Genomic DNA, 20,485 nt, shown 5'->3' with positions numbered 1-20,485 from the left:
GGTGAACTAATCTCAGAGCAAAGTGTGGTGTGTACAATCACACTGGATTCAATAGGGGAAGCCTGGCTTTATAGTGCCTTTCACATCACTTCTGTGTGTGTGTGCGTGCGTGCATTTGTGTGTGTGTAAGTCAAACAGAGTGAAGCACCAGCACTGTAGTGCAACCTGGCTTTGTACTCTGCTGCGGCTTTTATTTGCTCCCAGATTCAGGGTTTGAGGTAGATGCTTTTTCCGGTGGGGTCAGGGAGGGTCTGATCCACAAGTTGCATTTCAATTGAGAAACATACATGCAATATTTATACTATACAGATCTGTACCAGCGGCGGCTGGTGACTAAAAACATTGGGGAGGACAGGAGGAAAACTAACCCACGACGGTGTCATGTTACTTTATTAAGTTATTTCTCTTATTTTGCACTTGCACCTCCATTTCATGTAAGACTCAGTGCTGTTTGATATATGTGCTCTCATATTGCTAATTTTATCACAGGGTTGGGCCGCCGCACGTCTCCATAGCTCCGCTGTGGGTCCAGCCCGGACAGCTGATGGCGAGGCCCGATGTTTAAAAGTAGTTTACGTTATAATTCATTTCCTAATACGCTGCTGTCTGATCCTTTACTGCCGGTTCATCACGTACAGACAGTGGTAGAGACTGAAGATGTCATTTGGACATTAGCATTGGACCAACCCCATCAATCTTGTATTCTGCTGGTTGTTGATTGGCAACTAGCTAAGGGAGGTTATCCTCCCTTTGAGCGTCATTTGCCGTGTCTTTGCCAATCACAGACAATCATGAAATCAATGAAATTCATTGAGTTGATATAAGATGTCCCGCCCGAAGGAACCTCCTCTGCCTCTATGGATCAGCCTCCACTGGCTACGGTGGACCTCCTCCTAATCATCGTGGACATCGATTTATTTACTTATTTGGGAAAGTATATGTACGGTTCTATATATTTAAACAGGTGATTTCCCACCTCATAATTGTAACACCAATTAAGCGTATGCCATTTGAACTATTTGTCTTCTAAAACTTTCCAACCACAATACTTCAGATCTGTTTGATAGTGACACACAGAAACACATTTCAGTATGAATCATGTTAACACCTCTTTGTTTTGCCCTGACATATCCCGGGTGCTTTGTAATCAGATGTAGCTTTAGCTCGACCGGCTTCATGACTTCGCTCGCTGGCACCTGAAGACACGTGACGCATTTTGGTCTCCCGTCGCTGTCGCTCGATATAACTGTCGTCATATTTTCAACAATGGCAACAGTGCTGACAGATCTGACTGGCTGCTATTATATATATTTTTATTATATTGTTTTGAATCAAACTAAAAAGAATTATTTAAAAAGGTCTAATGTATACATGTTTTATTTGAAGTCAGGTTTTCTCTTTCCTCTCCAACATGCTCAGGCCAGCTGTGGCTGATGGGGAGTAGAGCCAGACGAGTGTCACTGACATCAACTTGGGTAACTTCAAACATTGTTATTTCCACTCCATATGCTTCAAAGTAGCATAAAGAGGCTGGAGGGACTGGGGGAAGAGTGATTGAACAGTAAGTCAGTTTCCCTGCAATCTGTCAGCGTTAGCCCATCCCCCCTGTCCGAGTGCAGCCATCAGTCAGAGCTTTAACACTGTGATTAGGTTATTCTTTTTCATTATCTTATTTGTCAAAAGGGCAACAATTTGTATGTGTCTGCGTGTGGATGGGTCCATCATCTGTCTACCCATTCATTTACGAGACATCTTCCTTTTTCAGTCTTCTTTTCCTTCCCCTCCTTCTTTCTTTGTTCCTTTCACGACCACAATAGCCAGCGCTCTATATTATCCTCAATTAAGCCGGAGGAAAACTGTGTTACATTGATTTTTCTGAGACTCAGAAGGATGTAGTTGCTCACTAGGAGATCAATTTCAGCTCTGAAGATGGATGGACTTTTAAATCTTAACAATGACATCAGCATGGAACCCTTCCCCCCCCCCCCCCGCAAATCAAATCAATAATGACTTCAGTTATTTCGTAGTTTTTTTTTTCTATGCGTGAAATAGCTTCAGCTTTTGTTCAGTGGATTGCTAGAACATCTGTGTTTTATTGGTAATTAAAAACCATCTTGTGCAGCGATCAACAATCAGAGTTTGTGGTCCACTGAACACAGATGAGGTGATAAAACATCATCGCAACTAGAGAAACTTGCAGCGGGGGAGAGTAATCTGCCCCCCGGATAATGGATTATAGATTCAATTTATTTTCAGTGTAAACTGAGTAGACAAGGCGGGGCACGGGAAGAAAATGACATCCGCTCTTAATTGACCATCGGTGGAGATGTGCAGTGGTGCATTTAGACCAGCATCAATGAGTGTTCACGGCTCCATCAGTGCTTAGACTTGCTGCAAAGTGTTTCATCTCTTTCTTTCGTTGAGAGGTCTTAGAGCAGATCCAACTCCCAAACAACCGACACCTGAGTGAACCTGAACCAGGTCTCGGGGTCCACACATCTAGTCCGCTTTATGTCCAGACTGGCCCCGGACTTAAAATCAATACTGCACTCAGGTGTGCATCATTTTGTCTGGACATGACAGCATCAGAGAGAGAGTCTGCATCTCTGATCTGCCCGATCAAAATACAACACCAAAGGCCTTTTCTAAAACATTTGTTCGCTGTTCATGTTCATCACTGCCACAGAGAAAAATGTGAGCTATGTTGTAACAGAGAGACAACACCTACTGTATTATGCTGAAATAAAGTCAGCAATGGGAGCTTCGCAGGCTGAGTAGACAAGCGTTGTTCAAACACACAGAATGTTGCTTTAAATTCTAGTGATGATACCAATGTCGTGCTGAATGTTGGGGAAAATACGAGAAAATATTTTTTGAAGTGTGCCCTCTTTTGCGGAAAAATTGCACTTGTAAACAGGTTAATTATTCTAATTATGGCTGTCAATTGAAAATATTTAATCGCGTGATTGTCCATAGTTAATAACGACTAATTGGCCTCCTTTGCGACAAGCTAGTACAACACGGTTGGTACCGATGGATTCCTTCAGTTTTCTAGTTAAAATGAATTTGCGTTAACGCGTTATTATTGGGTGAACTTCGACAGCCCCAGTCCTAATGTTAATTCTTTGCTCATGGAATTGTGTATTTGAGTTCAACCTGAAGCAATTAAAAAGTTTAAAGTGTCACCCTAAAGTGTAATCACTGATGACAGATAAATTAGCAGTTGTAAGCAATAAAAGCAATCGGGAATTTCAACTGCAGCGTGTGTGCACTTTAAGCAGTGAAGTGTTACTTTGGTATGTAAGCACTGACAGACACATAAATGAATGCTGAACAATCCAATTCAGTTACTTCAGCGTCCATTGACGTATTGAAATGTTAAGTGACATGAAATATCAGTTGAAGTGGAAGCCCCATTGGTAGTTCAACTGTCAGTTAAAGAGTTGAAGCACAGCAATGAAAGCCGTAAAGTGTCAGTGAAAGTGAAAGCACTCAAAGCAGTTAAAGCATCAGTTAATGCCGCATTTCTCAGCAGATCTGGTGAGGACACTACGATACGTTGAATAGATACCACCAAAATCTATTCTTGAAAACATTTGAGTTGATAAATAGGCTATGCCACAGATGAGTCTTGTTTCATTATAGAGCTACATCGCCTAGCTTGACAGCGTGGTCCAATTTTCGTAGCCAGGCGCGTTTGCGCTGGACGGACTAATTTGCATAAAGCTGAATGTCGTCTACTTTATGCAAATACAGACAAACGCAGCTCAACCGCCCTCTGATCTCGCTGCGCTGTGCAACTTCTTCTGCTGCTCTCCGTAGGAAATGAATAGAAGCGTCAAAACAGAGCAGGTGCCCCATGTATTGAAGAATCCGACCCTTGGCCCTTTGCTGCATGTCGTCTCCTCTCTCTCCCCCTTTCCTGTCTGTCTTCGGCTGTACTATCCAATAAAGGCAACAACAAAAAAAAAGAATCATAAAAAGAAAAAGCGCCAAGACGGCCTGGATATGGTGGAAATGCATCGTGGGTGTGGAAGCTGTCAAATATGTCAGCTGACATGTAACCACAGACATTTAGAAGTTTAATTGCCGGTTGAAGTGTAAGTGATAAAAGCCTTTGAAATTTCAGTTGAAGTGGAAGTGATGGAGACAGTTCAAGTGTTAGTCGCTAGACAGTTTAAATGTGTGCACTGTAAGCAGTTGAGCTGCCCGTTGCTTTTCATGTTGTTTATCATGCATACACATACTACATCCTGTTTACTTTCAGTTTTCCCATCTAAAATACTGTCGTCAACAATAGTACAAATTTACATTTACATTACTATTTTATATTTACCCATGTTTGTATTGAACTGCACTATTTTATGCCTTAGATTATCATTTTGCTTTTACATTTACTTGTTTGATTTCTCCTTTTATATCCACATATTTTATGAGCATTGTTGAAGGAACCTGAAACCAAAAATTTTCATCGCTGCTTTGCTGGAAATAGTATGACAAATAAAGAACCTTGAGCCTTGCTATGCCAGCACTGACAGCAACTGAAGTGTAACAGCTGAAAGTAGGGATGCACCGATACCGATACCAGTATCAGGTGTCGGGTCCGATACTGTAATGTACTGGTACTTGCAAAACAACTCCGATACAACGGCACCGATGCCACTTTATGGCAGCGCGACGTTAACCTCTCGTCACCTCTTTCACCACTTATAAGTGGGCTGAGCCCGCCCTGGCGGCACGTTGTGTTTGGGGCGCACTGAGGACGGTCCGCCCCGGTTGTCAGTTGCACCTGGAGCAGGGGGCCTTGTCCCTCTCCAGCGGGGAGAGAGGGCGCATCGAGCTTTGTCCACGGTGCGACGAGGTCCGGGCGGGGAGCGCTGTAAAGTTGTGGCCGCAAGCCACCTTCACCCCGAGCCTTACCAAGCCGACCTAGAGTCGGTGGCAGCGCACTGCCTCGTATGCGGGACTCCCCAGCCTGCCGTGTGTCACTCACACCCTCCAGCTGGCTGTTAACGAGGGTCTTTTGGCACAGAGAAGTACTCGTATCGGTACTCGGTATCGGCGAGTACCCAAATGTAAATACTTGTACTCGGTCTGAAAAAAGTGGTATCGGTGCATCCCTAACTGAAAGCAGTTGAATTGTCAGTTGACTAGTATGAATCTACTGAGGTGTTAATGTGCAGGTACTGAAAGCAGATAAAGTGTGAGTTCAAAAGTAAAAGCTGCAATCAAGCAATAAGTACAGGTGGACGCAGTTTCATAAGTGTCGTTTGGTCGGTCAGTCAGAAAGCACACCGAATTTCAGTTGAAGTGGACGCTCCAAAAGTACATCTTGTAGTGTACTGTTTAGCTGTAAAATGAGAAGGTTTGTGACCCAGAAGCCATGTTGAGATCTGTTGAGGAGATACCAAGCACGGCCCACCAGCCGGAGCACAGCCAATAGGAACGCTCTCTCTCTCTCTCTGAAATGACCTGTGATTGGTCAAAGTCTCCCGTCACAGACTAGATTTTTTAAATCCTGAAAACAGATCCATGAGGAGGTGCAGAAGTCTAGTTTTCTCTCAGAACACTTGAATTACAATATGCTGAAAGGTTATTATGGATTTTTTGCCCAATGATGCCAACAAATTGTTGCCTACTGCAGGATTAACTGTCAGCTGAAGAGTAAGAGATGCAACCAGTTGAAGTACAGCACTGAAAACAGCAAAGTATAAGTTGAAAGCTATGGATGCGTCAGTTAAAGAATAAGAGATGAAAGCTATTGAATTGTCGGTTGATGTGAGTTGAAAGGTCGATCAGCTTGAAGTAGAAACGCTGGGGACGGTTCAAATGTTGTATTGTTTTAAGTGTCAGTTCGTATGAAAGCACTGACATCAGATGTCCGTTATAATCTGTAATATTTCCCTTTCATGCACTGCAGCTTTATTACATTGTTGGGACAAGCAGCATGGTCCTACAGGTTGGAAACTATTTTATGATTTTAATGGACTGCAGCCATGTACAGATCTATATATATTTTTTTATGTTGTTCTACTGAATGTAACTGTAATGTAACGTAACTTTTACAGTGTTGGGGTTTGATGACTGTGTCCGGACTTGCCTCTCTCCTGGATCATCATGCATGCTGTCTGTCTGTCTGTCTGTCTGACTGACTTTGTGCCTGTCTGTCTGTCTCCTGCTTTGTTGTTCTTCTTTCTTTCAGCCGCTCTGCCTCTGCAAAGACAGCGGCGGTCTGGATTGGCGGAGAGCTAAATTGCTCAGTGTGAGCTCGGTCACGGCTGAGCTCTCCTTGAGATAATGAAATGACAATTAATGGGAAAGCTGTTGCCATTCGCTCATTTGTTCGCTCGCTAGTAGAGCAGCAGCATGAGGGGGGGGGGACAGACAGAAGCCACTGCAGTCATGACAGACTCTGAAAACTGCCCAGCAATCGTTTTCATATTGAATAGCTGCTGCTCTGATGTTGAAAATCCATGCATGTATAAAACAATTGAAGTTGAGTCTATGGCTCCATGGACGAAATATGATTCAAACAAAATAAGTTTTTGGTATCAGATTAAAACGGTGTCCAGATCTGTTTAAATATAGCTATTTCTACCTTTTTCTGCCACTTTATTCAACGGACAGATATTATTTTGTGAAGGAGTTCAAGTACCTCGGGGTCTTGAGATTGGCCGGAGAATCGGAGCAGCGGGGGGGGGGGCGGTATTGCATTCGCTTTACCGCACCTTTGTGACGAAAAGAGAGCTGAGCCGGAAGGCAAAGCTCTCGATCTACCGGTCAGTCTTCGTTCCTACTCTCACCTCTGGTCATGAGGGCTGGGTCATGACCCAAAGAACTAGATCAGTCATCCGTGAGGGACTCAGAGTAGAGCCGCTACTCCTTTTGCGTTGAAAGGAGCCAGCTGAGGTGGTTCAGGCATCTAGTAAGGATGCCCCCCTGGGCGCCTCCCTAGGGAGGTGTTCCAGGCACGACCAGCTGGGAGGAGGCCACGGGGAAACCCAGGACTAGGTGGAGAGATTATATCTTTACACTGGCCTGGGAACGCCTCGGGATCCCCCAGTCAGAGCTGGTTAATGTGGCCCGGGAAAGGGAAGTTTGGGTTCCTCTGCTGGAGCTGTTGCCCCCGCGACCCGACCCCGGATAAGCGGTTGAAGATGATGATGATGATGATGATGATGATGCAGATATTACTTATAGTCTAAATGTCCAAATCACAACAGTATTTTCCATGGCTGTGAAAAGGCATTGCAGGTAGAGAGTTCAGATGCAGCTCTGAAGCTATATGTAACCCATGTAAAAAAAGGTAGATCCTTTATTAACCCAGTGACACTTAAGTCAATACATTATTTACCATAGCCACGGGCCTACACAGCACAGAGCCACTCTGAGCTCTGGCCTACTGAGATAGTCCCTGACAGAATGGCAGAAGACAAATATATTTCCTTGAAAAGAAAGAGCGAAAGCAGACCCTTAGGCATGTCATAAAACGTCTCTCCAATATGTGCTGTGAAGTGGAAATTCTAGCCACCCCGAAAACCACACAGGAAACATTTTCTATTTAATTTCTGGCTGCAGTTATTTGCCCATTATTGCATTTTCCTCTCTAAGTCAATACACTTGTAGGATAAAATTGCAAATGTATAACCATTATCTCAGTAGAATTGAGACTTGCTCATGGAATTAGAGTTACATATGTGTTTTTGTGTTTTTATAAGACTCCAGGCAAGTATGTTGTGTTTTTTTTCTTTTTGTATCTACATACAATTAATTTAACTGAGGCAAAAGCTAGTAAAGTATGACATGAAATTACATCATCTCTGTTATTATGCTAGTGGGGGATGTGATAAAGCTGTGTAATCTAGTTAGCAAAGTCCCTGTTTGCATGGCTGATCAAGCTAAGCTTCTTGTGACTGCATTACAATGCGAAAGCTCACTCAAGTACACAAAATGAAAACAGATCAAAGCGTGGAGCACGCTGCAGTACTGGGCCGATCACTGTACCTGGTATTGGTTGGCCTTTGCAAGCTCCTGATTGGCCGATTCCACATTGGATGATGTCGTCTGGATGTAATCTTCAATGCTGTCTGAGGAAACAAAGAGTAGATTGATTGCTAATGGGTCACTTTTATTCCAATGATTACGATTACAATTTACAAGGATGTGGTCAAGTGGCCTCAGATGTTTTCATGTGAAACCCACACATTGTTATATCGCACTATACAAAAAGGTACAAAAAGCTTTTTATTCATCTAATTATTTATTGTTAAAATAAACACAAAAGTCTACTTTCATCTAATGAGTACAAAAAACTCCACCAATCCTGTTTTTTTGGTTCATTTTATTGGGTTAAGATTTGATTGAATTATTATAGCTATGGTCATAGTAAAAAAAAGCAAAGAAAAAAAAGTCTTTATTAGGGTACTGCAGTGATTTAGTGTTGCAGGCAGAGTCTGAAATTAGCAAATGCGGGTAAATAGTCAGCAGTGGCGGGTGGCATCGTCAGGACCTTTTTACCACTTTGGCAGGCAGGGAAAACGCACACCAGAAAAACACATTCAGAAATATTAGCGTATGATTGGATAGAGCTACGCATAGCGACGGCTATAAAAACAACGTCACTGGCTGCTGAACCTTATTCATTTTGATTGACAGTCGTAGTTCACCAAATTCTAGCCAATGACCACTAATAAACAGACGCCCACACACAACACTACATACACGTCCACGCGGTACTGTGCCGCTTCACCGGCGTTAGCTGAGCTGTCTGTGAGGTAGCTAACGGTAGCTACGATGTGGCGTTATTTCTCAAATATTGACAAGCCGGTTAAACGGCATGCAGTGCCAGTGGTGGAAAATGAAAGACAGACAACGAGAAACAAAGGTACTTTAACGCAAGATGGAAGGCTAGTGAAAAAGGAGAGATTGGCTTGAAGTTGATGAGAAGACAGGGACAATGCACTGCTCTATTTGTAAGGCGCTATCGCTGGACAGACGAGAGGGTTCTCTCGTTTGTGGGACAAAATATGACTTGGAGGCCGTGAAAGACCGCGAATCATCCTAGTCCCATAAACAATAAATGGAGAGGAAAAGGGCGGGAGAAATCCCATAAGGGCTGTCACCGCCATGAAGGCGGCTCAAATGGCGAAGCTGACCGTACTTTTCCGCAACGCTCACGCCATCACCAAAAAGGGACGCCCGTTTCGGACTACACCATTTTAATATAACCAACGTTAATGTGAATGTTGGTACAAAGTTCAGTTAGCTAGCTAGCTAGCTAACTTGCTAACTAGCTAGCTAACTTGTTGATTAGAGGAAAACAGAATGAAAGTGATAAGCTAACGTCAGCTAGTTGGAGTTGAAGCTAGCGCAGTCAACTGTGCAGGGAGCACGGTTAGCTACTTGAATCAAATTAGTGCTCTCTAGTTTGACAGGCTTGATGAGATGAAAGGGATAGACGCTGGCATGACACATCGAAATGCAAACCAGCGTCAGTCGTTTGTGCACTTCATTGGCGAACATGAGAGGGAGAAGATCAGGTAGTGTCTTAGTGGCGTCGAGGTTCATCTCTGTGATGTGCGATGGCTCAGTGGACAGTGCGGTTGAAGAACGAGAGCTGGTGTATGTGCGCAGCTGTCAGGCAGAAAAAGTACACATCAACTTTGTCGGGATCCAGTCGGTTGAAAAGAAAGACGCTGAACACATTACCAACGCCATCAGCTCCATGATGGCAAGTGTTAGCAGCAGAGAGCAGCCAGGACAGTGGAGGGACAAGTTAGTGGCTTGTGCCACTGATGGTGCAGCAGTCATGGTTGGGGTGAAGACGGGGGTAATGTCCAGACTGTGTAAAGACCGGCCCTTTGTCATGGGCATCCATTGCATGGCACACAGGCTGGAACTGGCCTACAAAGATACTATTAAAGGCAGTACTCACCGATTCACAGAATCTATAGACCACCTTGAGATCCTGTGAGCAACCCATTCTCATTCCCACCCGAGTAGGAGGCACACGATGGGTGGCTCATCTCCTAAGGGCCATAGATCAGTTCCTGAGGGGCTACCAGGCCATTGTAAGGCCCCTAGAGCAGGTAGGGTATCCAGTGATAATCAATGTGATCCTTGAACTTATAGGTTAACTATATACTGTTATGCCCCACCCTTGGGCAGCCCTATTGGGGCAAATAACACTTAAACACTGACCCAAACCAACCACAAAAGACACCTTTAAAACTCTCAAAATCCATAAGATTTATTAACAAAGACATATAAAAAGTCATAAACTAAGGCAGCAGAACCAGCAGTCCCCACACCAGAAGCCTCTCCCTTCTGCTGCTGGCACAGGAGCTTTTAAGCACTTCCATCCCAACCTCGTTGAGCAAATGCAGCACACCTGAACACCTTGTTGAGGAGTGCAGCACACCTGGAGAGCTACTGGAGAGGGAAAAGGGACAGCAGCACAGAAAACACATACAGCCATAACATATACCCTGACATATTCTAATCCACCGTAGTTCTAATGTATGTGCTACATATAATATGTGTGTGTTTGTATACCAGGCTAAATCCCGTGATGTGTGTGGGAATCCTACCACGCAGTCTGAAGCCAAGGGCCTCACAACATGGCTACAAATGGGATGGTGGTGAGATCCTGCCGTCAGTGACGTCGGAAGTGAACTCCTGCTGGCTATGAAAACAGTCAACTTCCAAAGCTGGCCAGATGCTGAGAACAGTGAAGGTGAGCAACTCTTAACATCTCTTGTATTTACAGCATGTGCTTATGTTGCTGTATGTTTCGAAGGTACCATACTGTGGTTGTTGTTTTTTTCTCTATTGAAATAGCTATTATTGAAGGAAAGATGAAAAACATCAATTTAACAGCAGAGGGCTTTTGCATGGCAGTGAAAAAAATCAAACAACTTAATAGCCCATAACTAAATAATAGCTATTTGTGAATGGGTCATAACTTGGAGTTGTCAATATATATAATGGAACATAATACTTGTATTTCATTATGTTATTATGTGTTTTTGACACAGATTTTTGGAGATGCAGAAGTGGAAGAGCTGCTCAAGCACTTTGAGACCCTACTGGTTTCCTCCGGGCTCGATGTTAACAAGATTCCGTATCAGTGGACGTACCTGAAGACCCAGGTGTACCAAGAAGACAAGATAGAAAATACTAACTGGGCAGAGGTCAACAGAAAGGCAGGTCACCTTTATCCTGATGTTCTTGCTCTTATTGACCTTTTGCTCTCCATCTCCTCAAACGGCTGTCTGTGAGCGAGGCTTCAACATCATGAAGTTGGTCAAAAGCGACTGGAGATGCAGACTAAAGTCTGAGACAGTGTCAGACCTCCTGACTGTCCAGTTGAGCTCTCGGTCCATAAAGGACTTTGACCCAACCTCTGCCATTGAGCTTTGGCATCTGGACAGTGTACGGTCACGCAGACCATGCTTCATGGACAGGGCAAAAGGGAGCAAGACTGAGGACTATTCTGATTCTGATGTCTGTCTCTCTGAGTCAGAGGAGCATGTGTAGTTTTCATCTTTACCTACGTTTACGTTCACCTGTATTTTCATGTTATTATTTACATTTAAAGATGATGTTTAATGATGATGAGTGGTAGACAAAAGAAAATACTTGCCTGCCACAGTGGCAGTCAGTGACAAAAGTTCATTTCAGACCCTGGTTGCAGGTGTATTTAAAAATGGCCAAATCAAAACCGCGGATGCCAAGATATCCTGACTCTTAGTCCCTTTTATTAGTCAAGCTCCAAAAATACACTTCCCATAATGCAATTCAATTTTGTCTTTCATAGGACACCTCCTGCCAAATAACCACCCACATCTTTCTGACTCTATGCCTTGGGGTTGTGACACAGATTTCCTGTTATAATATTGCAGCGTCCAAGCCCAAGCCCAGCTAACTGCTGTTGCCATTTCTTGGCAAACTATCGGCCCAGCACTGCTGTGCAGTGCCTTTGGCTAAAGCGCGGGTTGCCAGATATGGTTGGTGAGCACAGGTGGTATAGGTCTTTGTCCAGACACAATGGTACCAAACCTTGTGGCCTTACAGTTACTGAGTCCAGCTGTTGTTTGCCAAGAAACTGTTCCAGCATATAACTCCCAAAATTGTCATGTTTACATTTCTGTTTAAAGGAATACGGAATTCAGAGCATATCTATTGCCTCTGCACGGCTCTCAACATGGCAACGGCTGAGCCCTCCCTCTGAGAGTCACACACTCTGAGGTCGGGTTCACACCTAAAGGTCCGGTTCCTGAATCGAACCAATGCGAAGATGATACATTGTTTCAATTTTCCAACTGGTCCGGTTTGTGTTCACAAAGACAAATTTCAAACGGTCCAGAAATAGTGAACAAAACTCACGTGGTGGAAATGTCATTTGATTATTGGTCATGCAGTTGGCAGGTAAAGAGACAATAAACCTCTCCTAATGTTCTAGCTGGATATCGTAAATCATGGAGCACCGTCAAATTCTGTTCATGTTGGTGTTGATCTGGAGCGCATATCAGCAAACTTTAGTAGAGACAGCGGGTATTAAATCATTTATTAATCATCATCTTCAGCCCATATGTTAAGGAGGCATCTCACTTCGTGGTGAGTCCAGGTTTGTCCCCTGCCAGTCGACATTTTTGCTAGCAAATGCGCTAATAGCCGCTGGCAACCAAAACAGAAAAAAAGGAATCGTTCTTTTAACCATTTAAATGACAGATGAAATGGTACACTTCCTGTGTTTGATTCGAATGGTGTTCGCACCAGAAGACTCCAGAGTTCACTTGACAGCGGACCGAGACCACCCCTTCGAGGCGGACCAGGGAGCGGTTGTTTGGTCCGCACCAGGGTTTGATTCATGCAGACTGTCGATTTTGCCGTTGTACTGGAGAAACACATCATTCTGCACGAGCTAAGAGATGTTCCTAATGCTTTTGCAACACTGATGGGTCTGCTTTACTGCCTTAACATAAACTATCCCAAAGGACTGAAGTATACATTGGAGGTAATACAGAAAGTTTTCATGGGCATCTGTGGTGGCAATTGTTCAGCCAAAGTTCATGCACTCCGAAACAAGATGCTTCAAGGCAAGTAGTGGCAAGTTGGCCAAGTTAATGGAAGCTATCACTTTTTCAGTTGGTCTGCTTGAATTGTATAAATGTTTATACACTTAATCTGCATCACACTCAATCTCACACACCAAAATCACCACCATGCCTACATACACGTCATATGGTTAGAACAAAAGGCCTATGACAATAAGAAAAATGCCTTTAAAAGTTACAATGTTGTACTTTGTTATTTGTTCATTTAAGAGATAATCTGCTACTCAAGTTTATGAAATTTAACTACATCACTTCAAGTTAAGCAGTAATCTTACTTATATATTTCACAATTGCAGCTTTTATGCCTTGACTTCCTCTTGTATGGAAAAAACACAGTATTAAAGCTGTTTTGCATACAGTTCTATTAATGTCAAGAGAAGCATGTTAAATATGGCATTTGTCATTATATTCAGCCGTGTCTCGTGTTTTAGATTCATACCAAAAATGCCAGTCTGTCAGTTTTTTAAATTAAATAAATAGCATTCTGAATGTTCTTTGATGTTGGTGAGTCAATTTTATGTAGGTCTGTTGTCTTAAGTTGTGTGAGCAAATTACACAGTTCTAAAGTTCTGCAAGTAAGATGAACTATTACCTTGAAAAATTACCTGGCTGCCTTAAAAAGAAAGCTTAGTTGAGCCAACTTTTATTAAGTGATCGGATCATAAGTGGACAGCTTTAAGTACAGGTGTGAACACACTTAAGACGCATTGAGGACACATTGAGATCGGATGTTTCAGACCACATTCAGAGGTGGTCTGGGCCACATATGACCACATTCTTTTAGCAGTGTGTACGCGATTGCGTCCTGGCCACATTAAGGACCGCCTACTCATCTGATGTCCTGCTGGGATCCGCGGGATCACCGCGCCCCTCAGGGGAATAAACAGGCAGACACGGGCGCTTGTCAGCATGGAAACGGCCTCTGTGCTCTACTGTTTGTAGACTAGGCACGCAAAGTGCATTATTATCATACTGTCGAAGATGTGTCGGTGTTTTTGTTCCGCTGCTTTGCGCGGACCTGACACCCGACCGCCCGCCTGTTCTCTGTCCTCCCCGGCTCTCTGGAGCGCTGCACCCCGCTGTTGTCTGGCAAAAGCAGCGGTGCCGGCACCGGCGGCGCGGAGGTCCCCGGGGACCGCTGGTACAATAACCTTTTATTTTGATGTTAATACAATGTACCAGAATTAACGAATATGTAGGATATTACTACTGACATTCATGTAATATTACGCCACAACAGCTGCTGTATTAGGTGCGTGTTTACTACGTGTTCATTTGCATATAGAGCGGGGAAGTGAGATCAGATCACAAGTGGCCGCTGAAGACGCATGTGGAGACACATTCTAATGCCAGGTGTGAACAGACGAGCTTAAAGCTCGGATCACTGAGGACGCATGTTAATACCAGGTGTGAACAGGGCCATAATCCCCCCAAAAATACCAATTTGTGTTTTGAGCAATCAGACAATAACACAAAGATAATTTCCTGGTGTTGGTGTAGCATCATATTTTTAGTATAATTTGTCGTCTTACAGTACATTAACAGACTATCACCATTTAAAAAGCTCTTGCTCTCCAAATTCCAGTGGTGGCACTTGATGTAAACTGAAAAGGGACATCGGAAAAAATACATATTAACCTCAAGCATCCCCATTTTTTATTGTAGGGAAAGAAGACTACATATCTACTCTAAGAAATAGAACACTAAATGTGCTCTTCTCTAATCTTTGTGTGTCCCAACTTGCTGAATCGTGTTGAGCTTAATGGAAATGATATCGTTACTCTGCACACGGTCTTGACAGCACATTACATGACAGCGCATCAGCCCTCAGTGATACCAAGGACTACTGGTCTAATAGTTAACATTGTTAAAACAGCAGGGTCTGCTTTAAAGGCTGTCAATACACAGAAGTTAATGAGATGAGACAGAACATGTTTAATGAACTGGATGGTCCAAAATATTTGTTATCACCACATAATTACCCCCATATATTTACAACTGGCCAATAACAGTGAGAGTGCTATTGATTGTTTTGGTGTTGTGAGAGTGAAAATGCTACAGCCGGTTCAGAGATGTGGGTAAAGACTTGTGTTTAAAGCTGTGATGGCCTCTGATAATTACTGCACAACTTGAGCGTGTAGAGAATTACCTTTCGAACTTAACAGGAGCAGGAGGTTAGGTAAATGAATTGAGCTGATTGACTAAATGCACTTACTCCTTTGGTGAGTTGAAGAAGGCGGAGGAATACATGTTTCAGACTCACCGGATGAAGATCCAAATAAGGTTCACCCCCCGGACGGACTCATTCATTCTGCTACTGCTTCTCTGGTAAGGATCGGTTCTTTATCATGATTGACTGATACTGCGCTTTAAAGGTCCAGTGTGTCTGGAGGTATCTAGCGGTGAGGCATTTGGAGCAGAGCCAGTGCGTGTGTACGTGGGAAGTGAGTGGTGAAGCAAGAGAGAGAGAGCGGCGGCGACGGCAGCGAGTAAAATTATCGACCTTTCCAAGCCGACCTAGAGCCTATCGCGGCGCGCTGTGTAGGAAATGCGCCACGTGAAAGCACACCTTTTTCTGTTTTCATAATCATTCGAAGCCAAAATTGTAATTGAAAATAATATTTGATTAATTACCCAGTCCTACTGACTTTATATCTCGATCATCAGGAAAAATTATCATTTGTACAAAGAAATATCTAAATCTAAAACACAGATTTCCATGAAATTAACTGAGAACATTCATACTCTCAAGAGGCAACACATTCTCACTCCCAACTTGTCAAATACTGCCGCTTGGTCAGTGCCCCTCAGCATGGAATACCGACGCTCTATACCCCTCTAACATTCCTTTTGGACGGACCAGGGACGGCGTGTCAATATATACCTTTGTTACATGCATAGTGTCTTTTCAAAATAAACTTTGGTTTTCACAGGACGTAGGTAGGGTTAGAAAACGATTGATAACAACTCACATGACTACCGAGTGCTTTACGACTCATGTGACTAGCGACTCACGACGCTAACGATACTAACAAATCACATGACTAACGACTGACATCACTAAATTATTGTAAACGTCTACTTTTAGTTTCAATACTGGACACGAACAGCGGCCTCCTGGTTCAAAGTCCTATGTGTTTGTTTGACCCATCCACCTCCCCTCCCACCCGACCTAAGCAGACTCTCACACTCCTTTTACTAGCCTGTGTCAGTTGCTCTGACCGTCTAATAATGCCGCGAGTGGGTTTACATTGGAGTTAGTGGAAAGCCCGGTGCACACGGTCGCTAAAGGGTACCTTTATGTGTCGGTATCCGATGCCGAAGGGCACTGACCTGAAACATCGGTATTTGAGTTGGGAGTGAGAACGGGTCGCAAGAGGATTAACCCGTTCACCGTGAACTTTACTCTCAGGACACCTTCATGCCAAACTGCCAATGTCGTGCCAATGATTTCTCATCCTCATACTTGTATTTATGGGTGTGATTTTGATTCATTCAAGCCAGAAGAGGATGAGATTTCCAGTGCCCCCTTTTGGACAAATTAATTCAAACATTCCAAATACCAAAATATCCAATAAACACTCATCTGTAGTACATTATAATATCCAATAGAAAGAAAGCCCCCAGCATTTCCTTTCCCAGAATATTTTAAACACCCTGTAAAACAAAAAGAATGCACTTTTTTGATGTATACAAATGACTCCGCTTTTAACACCTCCTCTGTGTAGTATGCCAAAGCTTGTGTCTGCCTGCTGAACCAACCTTGTTGATTGTGTATCTTGACTCACAGGCTTTAATATAGTATGTCCTTAGCCAGCATGAATAGGCCATAAAAGCACTAATCCTTCCTTCTAGAGTGTTTTCATTTCTTTGTATTACCTGCTGCTTTAGCTACAAACGCCCCTACAGCACAATCACATATTATTCATATCCGCTACTACACTGAGAAAGCCTTCAAGAAAAGGCCAACGGCAATTTCGGTGCATCTCTTTTTAATGGGGAGAGGTCCATTATTGCATGGCTCTGTAATGATCAGATTGGACTTCTGCTGTGGTATAATGTTGTGAACTCTGCAGTCTTCCACAGAGACCTCTTCTATCTCTCCGTTCGACCCATTTGGGTGGGAGCACACTGTGTTCCTGTACCTTCCATGTCCAAAATACCACATCAACAGTCTTTCACATGCAAATGACAAAATGCAGTTCACGCATGTCTGATTATGCTGAACAAGCACGAGATGTAGCAAAAATTCACAAACAGAAAAAAGAACTGAGCGTGATGGAAGGAAGGGTTCAATGTTTTCTACGTCTGATGGAGGAATTACACATGTGGAATATGTTTAAGTGCAAATTACTACATTTTAGACTTTTTATTTCATTTACGAATTCAAGCTCCTCTTGCAAGGAGTAGTAATTTAAAAGGCTCAGTCTGTTGCGGTGATCCTGAAAGCTCAATGTACTTCAACCTATGAGAACACATGCAAACGCCCAAACTTTTTCCCTTGGAAAAAGATGAAACTTAATGGTGGGTCAGGGGCCAAAAGCAAATGCCTATTGTATTGTATTGTATTGTATTGTTAGGATGCAAAATGGTATTAGGGTCCCACGTTCCCTTAAAGGGACTGTTTGTTAGAATCACAAATGTCTTGTTAACAGCTTCACCTGTGGCCGTTAAGTCAACGAAAGTCAGCGTCCTGTTGCTCGCGCTTGTGCTCGCTCTACATAAACATGAATGAGCATCGCTCAAAACAGTGAGGCGACACACGTCAGCTAAAAGCACAATATCACTCTATATTTCAGCTGCTTGGCAGTAATGTTAGCTGACCAGACGAAGGTCTCTCCATGAATCAATGCTGATCCTAGTGTTGGCTTTTCCTGCCTCAGCCTCCCGACCGCGGCCGGAGGGAACAGGGGAGACGCCGGAGTTTTGGTCGGAGACGATAACGTTTCTCTCTGCGGAGCCCCGTCACTTCACAAGACACGGGAAACCTCTGTTGGTCTGGAGGAGCTGCAGCAGTTATTTCTGCACAAACGTCCACTGTACATTCACTAGATATTCTCAGAGCTAAACTAACTCTTCTGCAGAGTGGAGTGTGCGCGCATGCACGTGAGAACTCTATTCTTATCACCTGATGAGAAACACCTGCTTTAGTGTGACATCATTGATTGGGGCACGGCTAGAGGCATTACATATTGGAAGCTTGAGAGCAGGGTAGCAACAGTTCTTGCTGTATGTGACCTGTACTTGCTCAGGTTTCAAATTGCAATTAATGAATGCGAGACACCCACTTACTGGTGCTTCCCGGTACAGGCTTTCATTCCAAACAGAAAAAAACAAATTACAATTTTACCACTCTCATACTTCTTTGACCTTAAGACTCTCTTACTCTTAATGCACAATAAAAGCATAAAACAGGTTGAGTGAGTGTAGAGACTTCAATGTTCTTGGATTAATCTTTTGTTGTGAACTAATTATTTACTGTGTGTTTGTGTTCAATATGATCCAGGGACAGTTAAAGAAGAACTCAAGTAAAAAAAAAAATTAAATAAAAAAAGCACTTTGGAAAAACAAAACATAACAACATTCTCCATTATGTGCGTCATTGGTTGCTGTAAATGTTAGCCACAATAATTAAGAACAGTGTGTTGCAGAATGAAAAGGACAGGAATAGAGGTATTCCATTCTTGTAGAACTGTGGTGAGCCAGTCTGAGTCAGCCTGACTCTAAAGGGTATTTAAAGGGCATCTACATTAGCCTGATTGAAGGCAGCAGACAAAAAGACACTCTACAACAAAAAGGCAGCAATTAGCAGAAGTTATTGCGTCCCATTCCTTCCAAAGAAACCTCATCACACACACAGACACACACTCACGTCTGCACAGTCTTAACAACTAACAGTTTTGCAACATAAATCTGGATAAAGTGTTCATAAAGCATTTGTAACAGCACTATTATTAAACCCAGCTCTTTGCTATTGTCTCTCGTGTTTTGTGCCCTAACACACAGGTCTGTGCAATAACTGTATATGTGCATATCTTTACAAAGTGCAATAGCGACTGGATACGCCACTTATTTTTATTTATGTATTATTGATATGTCACTTCTATTTATTTATACTTCACTTCTACTACTTTTTAAAAATATTTCTTTGTATTACTGTCGCAGATGAATATGTGTGTGTGTGTGTGGTGTGTGAACGTGCGTGTATGTGAGGAATATTGAACGTACTGTTTCAAGAGCTGCCCAGTAAATTTCATTATACAATGTGTGCAATGACAATAAAGATATTCTATTCTATCTTCATAGGTCAGTAAAATAAGCATTTTGTTATTTAAAGGGACTGTTTGTAACTTCTTCCACGTATAAATCATTGCGGGTCGGTATCCCATGCGCGCTCGCGTGTGGTTACGGACTGTTTTACTTGCTTCACCCTTTCTGTCCTAGGACGGCACAATAATAATAATAATAAAGCTACTGTGAGGGATTTTCGGTGCTGTAAATCCATTTATCCTTGTTTTGACTGTGTTTAGTTTAGTCACTGAGGCTTACTGCTAAATTACAGCAACTTCATCATCGTTTATCGCAGCACGCAGGTTTTGGTTGCTTAGTAACAGCAGGCGTGACAGAAGCGCAACCTCCCAAGCACATTGGAAAGAAAAAGAAAATGGCGCGGCAGGCGTTTTCCATGCGGTTTTAGACAGGACATAAGTATGGTCCCTTAAACTCCAGTGTCTGGTGGCTTATTGCAAGACATGTTACATGTCATATAGCATTGCTCTGACACACAGAACTGTTTTAAAGATCATAAGGTGTGACCTTTGTGCAGTCATAAGAAGACTTGTCATGTAGAGTTTAATTAAAGTCAATGTCATTTGTTGACATTTTTCACGTCTTTTAAGTTCACAGATAGCGTTTGGGGATTTGGGTGTGCTATTAAGAAGAAGTACTTTGTTAATCCCTCATTGGGGAAATTATATTTCATTAGGAGCTACAACAACATATTAACATTTAAAGTTCATGTCTGGTAATAATAAATGTGTTTTCTAGTCAACAAATATGAAAAGATTAAAAAACAACATTGGATGATGTAAATATCTCATTCCTCTGCTCCATAGAGCTCCATTGTTGTCCAAAAAACTATTAAAAATACATTAATGAGCCACATTGCTGCACTTTGCTACATAGTACTTACATGTTCCTTTACTAAGATCAACATTTGTATTTGTGTCATGCCAGCATGACATTTTAAGACATATTCATCTTTATACAACAACTTCTATAAGTACTTCTATTCACATTTCAAATAAACTGTACACTGAAAATGACTGCTACATTCCTTTTCAAATTAAAACAACTTACTTCTATGA

The 20,485-nt window shown here is 42.7% G+C and overlaps 1 protein-coding gene and 1 long non-coding RNA gene across 6 annotated transcripts in view; both read right to left on the bottom strand.

The window, feature by feature from the left end:
* tsnare1 (T-SNARE Domain Containing 1) overlaps nucleotides 1-20,485 on the bottom strand; it is a 153,342-nt gene that overhangs the window by 32,858 nt on the left and 99,999 nt on the right. For 3 of the 5 annotated variants that reach the window (XM_037785345.1, XM_037785347.1, XM_037785346.1), the window contains exon 10: nucleotides 8,005-8,087. In XM_037785345.1, the coding sequence (XP_037641273.1) occupies nucleotides 8,005-8,087 (83 nt within the window). Of the gene's footprint in view, nucleotides 1-8,004; nucleotides 8,088-10,265; nucleotides 10,721-20,485 lie in introns of those variants that run through there. The other 2 variants (XM_037785349.1, XM_037785344.1) reach the window with 2 other exon arrangements.
* LOC119497313 lies at nucleotides 11,469-19,665 on the bottom strand. Its single transcript, XR_005208893.1, has 4 exons — nucleotides 19,594-19,665; nucleotides 17,578-17,583; nucleotides 11,842-11,847; nucleotides 11,469-11,482 (listed from the first exon to the last, which is right to left on the bottom strand). It is a non-coding gene; the product is annotated as an uncharacterized LOC119497313 (long non-coding RNA).

Source organism: Sebastes umbrosus, chromosome 11 (genome assembly GCF_015220745.1).
Source record: "Sebastes umbrosus isolate fSebUmb1 chromosome 11, fSebUmb1.pri, whole genome shotgun sequence".
Classification (NCBI taxonomy): Eukaryota; Metazoa; Chordata; class Actinopteri; order Perciformes; family Sebastidae; genus Sebastes; species Sebastes umbrosus.
Note: the sequence above shows the minus strand (reverse complement) of the source record. Positions and strands in the feature narration are given on the sequence as shown.